At 45.6% G+C, this 12,187-nt stretch overlaps 1 protein-coding gene across 1 annotated transcript; it reads right to left on the reverse strand.

The window, feature by feature from the left end:
* Window positions 1–3,540: 3,540 nt before the first annotated feature.
* Window positions 3,541–4,657, reverse strand: LOC129710481 (armadillo repeat-containing X-linked protein 2-like). Its single transcript, XM_055657435.1, has one exon. The coding sequence runs from the start codon at window positions 4,582–4,584 to the stop codon at window positions 3,607–3,609; it is 978 nt and encodes a 325-aa protein (XP_055513410.1). The 5' UTR covers window positions 4,585–4,657; the 3' UTR covers window positions 3,541–3,606.
* Between the last annotated feature and the right edge of the window lie 7,530 nt (window positions 4,658–12,187).

Consider the following 12,187-nt stretch of genomic DNA (forward strand, 5'->3'; position numbering starts at 1 on the left):
CCCCACAGCCATCAGGCTATTAAACCTGGCTCGGACAAAACCCTGATTATTGGTGGCCCATTATCTCTTATTTGCACTTTATCAGTTTATTTGTTTATGTGTGAATATATTTATATTATGGTATATGGACACATTTATCTGTTTTGTAGTAAATGCCTACTATGTTCTGTTGTGCTGAAGCAAAGCAAGAATGTCATTGTCCTATCAGGGACACATGACAATAAACTCACTTGAACTTGAACTTATGGCAGTGGGCTGAAGGGCCTGTTTCCGCACGATATATCTAAACAAAAGAAAACAAAACTGCCAGTTTTGTCTGCTCTGCCAGCCCCCAACTCACTAATCTATGAAAATATTCACATCCTGGTTCAAGGTGAACAATCCACAGAAGATCGACACAAAATGCCGGAGTAACTCAACGGGACGGGCAGCATCTCTGGAGAGAAGGAATGGGTGACGTTTCGGGTCGAGACTCTTCTCAGGGTGAGAGTCAGGGGAGTGGGGAAACTAGAGAAATGGAAGGGTAAAGTGTGAAAACAACAGATCAAAGGGGATGAAGGTCAAGGAACGTAGAATTTACCTTCGAAATGCAAGGAATACAATTAGTTAAATGAATAATGCCGGCAGTGAAACAAGACGGAGAACTGGGATGTGAGAGAGATGAGTCGTCCACAATGGCCTTGTGGATTTTCAGCTGCGGGGAAAACGCATAAGGGAATAAAAACTGCAGGTTGTGCTTATTGCCACGTGGCGCGTGGATAATGGATGTCAGGGACTGAAGTCCAGCAGTGACGTCTGTGATAAGGTGGCCGTGGGTAGGATGGACTCGGGCAGTGGAGAGGAGGGAACGTTCGTGGCTGATGTAACAGCGGCTGGTGTGAAATAATCACCGCCGGTTATTTATCATTTGCACCAGATGTGAACCAGAACAATGACATTCTCATGGAGACGCTGCAGCGGGTAGTTCACTTTAGTTTAGAGATACAGCGTGGAAACAGGCCCTTCGGCCCATCAAGTTTACTCCGCCTTACAATCATGGCTGATCTGTCTCTCCCTCCTAGCCCCATTCTCCTGCCTTTTCCTCATAACCCCTGACACTCGTACTAATCAAGAATCTATCAAACTCCAAATTTAAAAAATATCCATTGACTTGGCCTCCACAGCCGTCTGTGGCCAAGAAATCCACAGATTCACCAGCAGTGACCACCCCGCACACTAACACGATCTTACACACACTGGGGACAATATAACATTTACCAAAGCCAATTAATTTATAAATCTGTTTGGCTTTGGAGTGTGGGAGGAAAACCGGAGCACCCGGAGAAAACCCACGCAGGTCACGGGGAGAACGTGCAAACTCCGTACAGACAGCGCCCGTTGTCAGGATTGAACCCGGGTCTCTAGCGCTGTGAGGCAGCAGCTCTACCCGTTGCACCAATGTAGAGGGTGGGGGAGGGGAGTGGGGAGGAGAGCAGGGTGAAGGTGAGGCGGAAGGGGGGGGGGGTGATGGAGAGGAGGAGAAAGGGGGGGGAAGAAGGGAGATGAAGAGGGGGGGGGGTCGAGGGGTGGGGGGTGAGGAGGAGTTATGGCCTTGCTGTTGGTCTGTGGGCTCGGTGGCTGACCGCTGCCACCTTGTGGCTGGACCGATGCCTGCTGGTGAGTCTTCTCACTGTCCCAGCCATCCCCCCCCCCCCCCCCCCCCCCACTCCCACCCCCCCCCACCACTGACAACCTCCCACTCCCCCCCCCCCCCCCCCCCCTCTCTCTCCCCAACGACCCCTCACATGTTTCCCGGAACCTCTGGCAGAATTCGTCCCATCAAGTCTACTCCGCCATTCAATCACGGCTGATCTATCTCTCCCTCCGAACCCCATTCTCCTGCCTTCTCCCCATAACCCCTGACACCCGTACTAATCAAGAATCTGTCTATCTCTGCCTTAAAAATGTCCACTGACTTGTGGCCTCCACGGCCGTCTGTTCACCACCCTCTGATTAAAGAAATTCCTCCTCATCTCCTTTCTATAGGAACGTCCTTTTACTCTGAGGCTGTGCCCTCTAGTCCTAGACTCTCCCACTAGTGGAAACATCCTCTCCACATTCACTCTATCCAGATCTTTCACTATTCGGTAAGTTTCAATGAGGTGCCCCCTCCTGTAGATCCCAGCGATGGTGGGGAGAGCTCTTCACCCCCCTCCCCACATCTGGCCAGTTGTTGTCACACCATTTCCTTCCCCCCCCGACCACGACCCTTTCAACCTCCAGCCACAACAGAGGTGCAGCGGGTAGAGCTGCTGCCTCACAGCGCCAGAGACCCGGGTTCGATCCTGACTACGGGTGCTGTCTGTACGGAGTTTGCACGTTCTCCCCGTGACCTGCGTGGGTTTTCCCCGGGTGCTCCGGTTTCCTCCCACACTCCAAAGACGTGCAGGTTTGTAGGTAATTGGCTTGGTGTAAATGTAAATTGTCCCTAGTGTGTAGGATAGTGTTAGTGTGCAGGGGTAGGCGTGGCCATGAAGGGCTGAAGGGCCTGTTTACAAGCTGTGTCTCTAAACTAAACTAAACTGACAAAGAAAATCAAAATGGGCAAGAGCTAGAAGTTGAGTGACGAGGAACTGCAGATGCTGGAATTTTGAGCAAAAGGAAGTGCTGGAGGAACTCAGCAGGTCAGTTGTCATATGTCCTGAAATGGAACAATGAAATTCTTACTTGCAGCAGCACACCAATAGACAACAGGTGCAGGAGTAGGCCATTCGGCCCTTCGAGCCAGCACCGCCATTCACTGTGATCATGGCTGATCATCCACAATCAGTACCCTGTTTCTGCCTTCACCCCATATCCCCTGACTCCGCTATCTTTAAGAGCCCTATCTAGCTCTCTTTTGAAAGTATCCAGAGAACCGGCCTCCACCGCCCTCTGAGGCAGAGAATTCCACAGACTCACAACTCTCTGTGTGAAAAAGTGTCTCCTCGTCTCCATTCTAAATGGCTTACCCCTTATTCTTAAACTGTGGCCCTGGTTCAGGACTCCCCCAACATCGGGAACATGTTTCCTGCCTCTAGCATGTCCAAACCCTTAACAATATTATATGTTTCAATAAGATATCCTCTCGTCCTCCTAAACTCCAGAGTATACAAGCCCAGCCGCTCCATTCTATCAGCATATGACAGTCCCACTATCCCGGGAATTAACCTTGTGAACCTACGCTGCACTCCCTCAATAGCAAGAATAACAGATATGTAATCATAGTCATATCATAGTAAACAACAAAAAAGTTCAGTATATAGATCAAAGAGACAAATATATAGACAATAGTGGTAATAATAACATGAATAATCAGGCAGCATCTGTGGAGGGAATGAACAGATGACGTTTCGTGAAGGACCCTGGGCGTAAACGTCGCCTGTCCACTGTAAACATTCCCTCCACAGATGCTGACTGACCCGCTGAGTTCCTCCAGCACTCTGTGTTTTGCTCGGGAATCGGAAATGAACAGTTGAACAGAAACCGCTGCCTCTATAATTAGGTCGTTGAGTTAAACGAAGAATCACTTCCCCATTTTATGCTCCTTTCATTTATTTTTCTTCATAATAATCAGCGCGGGGTGGGTCAGCCCAGACTGGTGACAATGCGGGCAGCCTGCAGCTTAATCCTGTCATCAGGGAAGGCCATTAAATAGATGAGCCGGCTGAAGAAGTGAGTGTTGGAGCCGGCCAGGAGCAGGAAGAGGGAACCGTCTCTGTGTTGGTGCCTGACTGCCCGGTAGCTGAGGCTCCTCTCCATCTCGATCAGGTTGCTGATGAGAAGGAGCAGGTCGTTGAGGATGTCCTGCCGCTGGAAGTAGTTGAACAGGTAGAGGAAGGAGTCCGGCAGCGACACGTCCAGCATGTGGAAGGTCATCTCTAGGTTGCTGGAGAGGTTGATGAGGATCTGCAACACCTGGAACTTGATGGTGGAGGAACCCACCTGGAGCAGGTGGAAGAAGTCGGGCAGGACGGGCTGGAGCGGCGGGTGGCTCTGCTGGTTGTGGGAGAGTTTGGTGAGGAACCTCAGGCAGGGGAGTTGCTCAAACTCCTGGAGGGTGGTGGAGGTGGCCAGAGTCACCACCTGGGGGATGTACTTGGCCAGAAGGTCCCGGTTGGCTGGGTCATTGCTCAGGACATTGAGGACCATCACAGCGCTGGTCTTTATGTAGTCCAGTGGGTCATCTAGAGACTCGGCAATGGTGGCCATACCACCTTCAGAGCAGAGCAGCTCCTGCTGGGATGAGAATCCTGGGATACGGTAGATACTTGTTAGGATGGTCCCACGGATAATGGGATCCTTACTCTCATGCAGAATGGTCAGGACTGTCTTCAGGTCCTGAAGGTTCATCTTGAGGGAGTTTGGGCAAGAGTCTTGGTCACCCAGGGCACCAATGCTGTCCAACGTGCTGTTGCCACTCCGGTCAATCAGCAAGTCCTCCTCATCGTCCCGTGGGCTGGTGAAACCGGAGCAGACGGTTCGGTACAGCAGGTATGCAGCCCCCACACCGGTCAACATCACCATCAGCTTCTTCCTGCAAGACTCGTCCAGGAATACACCCATGTTGGACGGTCGCCAGGGTGGGCAATGTGGCTGCAGGCTGCAGCCGGCTAGCCACTGCCCAGAGCATCATGTTCCAGGTACACTCACCTCGTTACCTGCCCTGCAGCACTGAGAACCAGGTCACAATGGGCCCCCGACATCACAATGGTGGCAACAGGGCCCCAATGGTGGCCCCAGGCCATGTCACCGTGAGGATGTGGCTTTGCACAGGGTGTAGAGAGGTTCACCAGAACGCTGCCGGGATTAGAGGGTTTTAGCTACAGGGAGAGGTTGGAGAGGTTCACCAGAAACAGAGGGATGTCATGTTGAGGCTCTAAAAGGTGCTGGTCAGACCCCATTTGGAATATTATGAGCAATTTTCAGCACCATATCTGAGGAAGGATGTGCTGGCACTGGGGAGGGTCCCGAATGATCCCAGGAATGAGTGGGTTAACCTATGATGAGCGTTTGTCAGCACTGGGCCTGTACTCGCTGGAGTTTAGAAGAATGAGGGGGGGGGGGACCTCATTGAAACTTACCGAATAGTGAAAGGCCTGGATAGAGTGGATGTGGAGAGGATGTTTCTACTAGTGGGAGAGTCTAGAGGACTAGAGGTCACAGCCTCAGAAAGAAGGGATATTCTTTTAGGAAGGAGATGAGGAAGAATTTCTTTAGTCAGAGGGTGGTGAATCTGTGGAACTCATTGCCACAGACGGCGGTGGAGGCCAAGTCAATGGATATTTTTAAGGCAGAGATAGATAGATTCTTGATTAGTGCAGGTGTCAGGGGTAAGGGGGAGAAGTCAGGAGAATGGGGTTAGGAGGGAGAGATAGATCGGCCGTGATTGAATGGCGGAGTAGACTTGATGGGCCGAATGGCCTAATGCTGCTCCTAGCACCTGAATTTATGGGTTAGGAATAATGGGTTTCAGCTCCAGGGAGCGGTTGGACAAATGTGGATTGTTTTCTCCGGAGCGTCGGAGATTGAGGGAAGTGTATAAAATTATAATAAAATAAGGTGGACCATCCCTTATTTCCCCAGGGTGGAAATGTCAAAGACTAGAGCTCGTGGTGTTAAGGTGAGAGGGGCAAAGTTCACTGGAGATGTGGGGGCAGGTTGTTTACACAGAGGGTGGTGGGTGCCTGGAACTCGCTGGTGGTGGAGGCAGATTCGATAGTGGTGTCTAAGAGGCTTTTGGACAGGCAGATGGATATGCAGGGAATGGATTATGTGCTGGCATAGATTAGTTTAATTTAGAACAGGAACTGTAGTCAGAGGATGAGTCCCGGCCTGAAACATCACCCATCCTTTTTCTCCAGAAATGTTGCTTTATCGACTGATTTACTCCAGAATTTTGTGTCTATCTTTGGTATAAGCCAGCATCTGTAGTTCATTCCTACACATTTCTATTATGTGTTACTTTACGTTTGCCAAAAGATTGAAATGATTTTCCTCATCACTATAGTACGGGGGCAGCGGGTGGAGCTGCTGTCTCACGGCGCCAGAGACCCGGGTTCGATCCTGACTACAGGAGCTGTCTGTACGTTCTCCCCGTGACCTGCATGGGATTTCTCCGGGTGCTCCGGTTTCCTCCCACTCCAAAGACGTGTATATTTTTTAGGCTAACTGGCTTTGGTGAAAATTGTAAATTGTCCCTAGTGTGTGTGTGTGTGTGTGTGTGTGTGTGTGTGTCTGTGTGTGTGTGTCTGTCTGTGTGTGTGTCTGTGTGTGTGTGTGTGTGTGTGTGTGTGTGTGTGTCTGTCTGTGTGTGTGTGTGTGTGTCTCTGTCTGTGTGTGTGTGTGTGTGTGTGTGTGTCTCTGTGTGTGTCTGTGTCTGTGTGTGTGTGTGTGTGTGTGTGTGTCTCTGTCTGTGTGTGTGTGTGTGTCTGTGTGTCGTGTGTGTGTGTGTGTGTGTCTGTGTGTGTCTCTGTCTGTGTGTGTGTGTGTGTGTGTGTGTGTGTGTGTGTGTGTGTTAGTGTCAGTGTATGGGGCCATCGATGGCCGTTGCAGACTCGGTGGGCCGAAGGGCCTGTTTCTGCACTGTATCTCCAAACTATTAGAAAAATAATTAAATTATCAATACAACCCTCGTCTCCCTCACAATATTAGTGAAGTTATTGGTATAACAGTGAGCACTTCATCCAATCACCACCTCCATTCCCTTCACAAGGGGCACAACTGCCAACATGTCTGGGTGGAAGGGGGTGTTACACGTGGGAACACGTTTCTGCTGTGAATTGAGGAATATAATTACTTGATCGACTCTGCAGCTAAATGTCACCGCCTTCTCTCAGAATATAAATGGAGCTGGAGCATCTGACGCAACCCCCTGCTGGAGCAGCCACTTACTGAAGGCAGCCTGAGTCAGTGTGGATAAGTTCCCGCGACCTCTCCACCTTCACCACACTGAAGCCTCTGAATTGAAGGACATTCCACTAGGAAGGAGATGAGGAGGAATTTATTTAGTCAGAGGGTGGTGAATCTGTGGAATTCTTTGCCACAGACGGCTGTGGAGGCCAAGTCAGTGGATATTTTAAAGGCCAAGATAGACGGATTCTAGATCAGTACGGGTGTCGGGTTATGGGGAGAAGGCAAGAGAATGGGGTTGAAGGGAGAGATAGATCAGCCATGATTGAACGGCGGTGTAGACTTGATGGGTCGAATGGCCTAATTCTGCTCCTATCACTTATGATCTTACAGACATTTAAAAGACATTTGGACAGGTACATGGATAGGACAGGTTTAGAGGAATGCGGGCCAAACATGGGCAGGTGGGACCAGTGCAGATGGGGCGTCTTGGTCCTGTCCATTTTTTTAAAAACAAGATTGGGTTTTATGGATTTAAGAACAACACAAGCATTACATATAAATCAATTAAAAAAAATTCTGTCCCAAAGATTTGGGGCCACACGGTGGCTCAGCAGTAGAGTTGCTGCCTCACAGCGCCAGAGACCCGGGTTCAATCCTGACTACAGGTGCTGTCTGTACAGAGTTTGTACGTTCTCCTCGTGACTGCGTGGGTTTTCTCCGGGTGCTCCAGTTTCCTCCCACACTCCAAAGATGTACAGGTTTGTAGTTTAATTACCTTTGTGTGTGTGTGTAGGAGTGTTAGTGTGTGGGGATCGCTGGTCGGCGCGGACTCAGTGGGCCGAATGGCCTGTTTCCGTAAATTGTATTTGTAAACTAAACCAAAATGTCAGATAAAGGATATGCTATGATTTTGAGAAAGTTAGCTTAGTTAAATATTATCATCACTTGGTCCTTCTCACCCTCAGCTTCAGTCAATGAGCATTTCAATGAGGTTCCCACTATCTTTAATTATCCAGCTGGCTGATTTTATTCTCAATGAAACAATTATTCTGGAAAATGACAGTGAATTTCATTCTGCACATCACGTCACAGTGCTATCAGTATTATAGAGGAATCCAAAATTAATTGGTAGATTATTAATTTCTGTGATATGATTCTACCTTTAATGTGGGATCAGAGAGAAAAATATTCCACTAATCACCAGAGAACAGAAATGTATGAGCCCGAGACAGAATAAAGGATATGACCTTGATGATATTAGTTATTGGTGATATCTATTTAATCAGGAAGATACAAAGCATCACACAATTCACATCCTGACTGACACCAATTTTTTGTTGTTAATTTTAACTGATAAAGACGGGTTTGTAGAGATAGTGTGGAAACAGGCCCTTCGGCCCACCGAGTTCGTGCCGACCAGCGATCTCCCCGCACACTAGCACTATCCTACCCACTGGGGACAAGTTCCAATTGACAGAGAGCAAATAACCTACAAACCTGCACGTCTTTGGAATGTGGAAGAAAACCGGAGCACCCAGAGAAAACCCACGCTGTCATGGGGAGAACATACAGGCAGCACCCGTAGTCAGGATGGAACCCGGGTCCCTGGCGCTGCGAGGCAGCAGCTCTACCCGCTGCGGCACCATGCCACCCACCGGGTTAAAAAAAAAATTCAAATAACCCCACCTGTCACTTGCAAAACAGCAATTTGAATGAACAATTTCCGTTCAATATTGGCTTCACCGGCCATTCTAAACCTCCACCACTGGGAAACTAGTTGTGATATTGGAATCTTTAAAGTCATGCCATGCTTTTGATGATACAACTGTGATTCTGGTTAATCAACGGGTTTGATCCCTAATGGATCTGAGCCAGGTGTAGACACACAATCTCACTTCATCTACTCATGCCCTAATGTTGTGTCTGTTAGTTCCAAGTACCACTATATCCTTTCATCTCCCTGTTACTGCTTTCATCTCAAAAGTCCATGTTGTGGGCTTAAGTGCATTTTGTGCAGAGAATTTATTTTCACACACAACACAAAGTGCTGGAGGAACTCAATGGGTCAGGGAGCATCTGTGGAGGGAATGGATAGACCATGTTTCAGGTTGGAACCCAGCTTCAGAGTGATTGTAGTGGGAGTAGATGACTGGAAAGGAGATGTGGGGGTGGGACAAATCCTGGAGGGTGATAGGTGGATACAGATAAGGAGATATGTGATTGTCAATGGGTGGAGTAAGTGAGGTTTCACCTGAAGAGGACCTGACCTACAGAGCACACAACAAAAACTTCACAATGCAACCAACTTCAAACATGTGACCAACTTCAACTCCTCTCACTTTCTCTAGATAGGTTCAAGGAGCAGAATTGCACCATTCGGCCCATGAAGTCTACTCCGCCAATCATGGCTGATCTATCTCTCCCTCTCAACCCCATTCTCCTGCCTTCCCCCCCATAACCCCTGACACAAATCACACGTGCAGCTGTGGGAACTCAGATGAGCTATGTTCAGTTTGTGTCTGGGATACTTGTATCTTACTCATGACCCCTTTCTCAACTCTCCTCCTACATTCATGCAGACGCTGAGAATAACATCACATTTTCTGTCAATTTCCATCCTGTTCCATCTCAGATTCCTCTTCCTGGATCTACAGTTGGGTTTGCATCAAACATTAACAAGTTGTGAGAAGACCTTTGATGTGAAACATTCACTACCACTCTCACACAACAGATGCTGCCTGACCCACAATGCTTCATTTTGTCTCTGATTTTCAGCTTACGCAGTTTTATAATTTTTAGAAGTCTTCGTATTTCCCCAAAAGTCACAAAATATGTTGGGGTTTTTTTACACTGTGATTTAATTTTTAAGTTTATCTCATCTTCCACAGGTGACTTGCAAGTCAAATTAAAATACTTTCTTCATTCATTAGGATTTTAATTTTGAAAATTGGGGAGCAATCTTAATAAAATTGAGAATTGTATCCAATGGATTGTAGCTGTGATTTCACTGGAGTCAGTGTTCATATTTATGAAGTTAATTTGCAATTTAACATTACAATAACTATTTGAAAGAAGGAAAAATACCCAAGTTGTACTAAAATTACTTTATTACAGTTGATTTTAACATCTCCTTTGTAATGACACAAAGGATCATTACAAACAAAATTTTACATATGACCCTATTCTCTTTTTCTGACACTTGGTAACAGCTTAACTTCACAATCTATACAATTAATACAGGTTATATGAGCTAATGTATGTTGAACCAGAAGTTACCAGAATACTGACATTTTTACTGTACAATTTTTAAAAGAAAATCCAATAAGTGAAGGAACTTATTGACAACTGGCTATGAACAACTCGAATAACATTGCTAAAAAATCAATTCAAGCAGATTTGGTTGTTAAAATTTAAAATTGAGAATTTTCTACCATATGTGTGTGCAAATAAGATTCAGAATTAGGCAGAGAGAAAATAACAACAAAATAGAATAGAAATGTACGGATTAAAGTTGAAGTAGCTGAAACATGCTGATTTTTTAAAACCAGCCATTTGCTTGCTCTAGGTTAGATTAGGTTATACATTCATGATGTTTTGTCTTCACCCCATGGGACTAGTGTTAAAACATTTTTCATGTTTAAGTTAGAAATCTCGTGTTTGTCACAATTTCTGCAAGCTATTTAAAATGTACAATATTAACATTTCTCACAGTCCCTCATCATTACTAATGCACATGAAACTATTTTTTGTCGCATACTAAAACAAAGGGATACTGATAGTAGCATTGTTGGTAATGAACATTTTAGTACAAATATCCTTTTCAAGTACTGTGCGGGTTTAGTGGTTTTCTTGTAACCCTTTACACCATATAAATATCTTACTGCAAAGAAATTGTTAATAAAATTATGCATTTACAAGATGTCAAGTCATTAGGCCATCTTTGATTATACGCAGTCTATAGTATATTTTAAAAAAATGGAATTGCATTAATTTATTTAGAACCCCTGGAAAGAGCTTTAGTTTAGAGCCAGCAACAACTATAGCAAGAGAAAAAGGATTTTTATATAACTAAGGACATTAGATTAGCCTATCAAACAGCATGTAGTCATTCCCTACCTCAACGGTGGGTGAAGCTCAGTACTACACATTAACGATTACTACAATACCATAATAAACCTACAGTTGAATATTCCACAGATTTTAGCACTACATAGTTCTTGGCGAGCTCCCTTTCCTTCTTGTCCTGACTGGTGGGCAGTAACATTGGCCAATTGTTGATGGACCTGTAACATTTCATCAAGACAAGGGGAGAACTGAAGCTGAAGGGAAAATAGCATATTGGCAGCAATCCAGAAAACTTTACAATGGTTCTGGATGAGCAGAGCTAAGGAATTTGTAGTTTCAGTTCCAACTTTTACAGAGGGACATTTATTACAGGTGGATGCTCATTTTTGTTTAGTCAGCTCACCTGTTTACTTTTATTTTCCTTTCCACGTTGCTCTCAGCTTGGAGTGTGGTTAAATGATCTTACGACCATTTGTTAAAGACATTACCAAAGCTACATATGGACTCCCAATTGGCTAAATGCAGTTATGATTTGTAAATAAGAAACATTAATACAGAGCCAAATGAGCTAGATCACAATATTCATTCAGACAGTGAATGCAAGCATTTTATGTTTTAATAGTGAAATAGATAGTTTGTTGCAAATATTTTTGATGGTTGCATTTTGTTATTTAAAAGTGGTAAATGTTATAGATATGATGTACATTTTTCTACTTAGTGTAACGTATGCAAGCGTTTTCACCTATAACCAGCGAGATTGGCCAAAGCCAAGACATGCCAGCAGCTAGTCATCAATTACTGCCATAGAAAAAATAATCAGAGAACAAATCACAGACTGACTGCAATCTCATTGTGTTCAACAATCATTTAGATCTAATGCTCCCAGCTAACATCGTGTGTGAAAACTAGAAGCCAATCACAAACAGAGCAGGTAATTATGATTGAAGCCATTGCCTATAATCCAACTTGTACAAGATTGTAACAATCTTCATTTATAAGTCTACCATTCCTTCAGATTCCCTGTCAGCATTTACAATTACAGAATACATCACTTGGCTCCTCAAAACAAATAACATCCATGGCAAGACTATTTTGTGAAGCTGCGTAGTTCAGTTCTTGGCCTTGTCTGGATATTGCACTACCACCTAACTGCTACCTAAACATGCAGTCAATATTATGGACAAAGCTACCTTGGGCGACTTCTACTTTCAAACAAAGTGTTCTAGTTGAGTGCAGTTTATTTTACTAT

This window comes from Leucoraja erinacea, chromosome 28, assembly GCF_028641065.1.
Source record: "Leucoraja erinacea ecotype New England chromosome 28, Leri_hhj_1, whole genome shotgun sequence".
Classification (NCBI taxonomy): domain Eukaryota; kingdom Metazoa; phylum Chordata; class Chondrichthyes; order Rajiformes; family Rajidae; genus Leucoraja; species Leucoraja erinaceus.

Bases quoted from the DNA above. Each gene is read 5' to 3' on its own strand.
- LOC129710481 (XM_055657435.1), bottom strand. From the start codon at position 4,584: ATGGGTGTATTCCTGGACGAGTCTTGCAGGAAGAAGCTGATGGTGATG.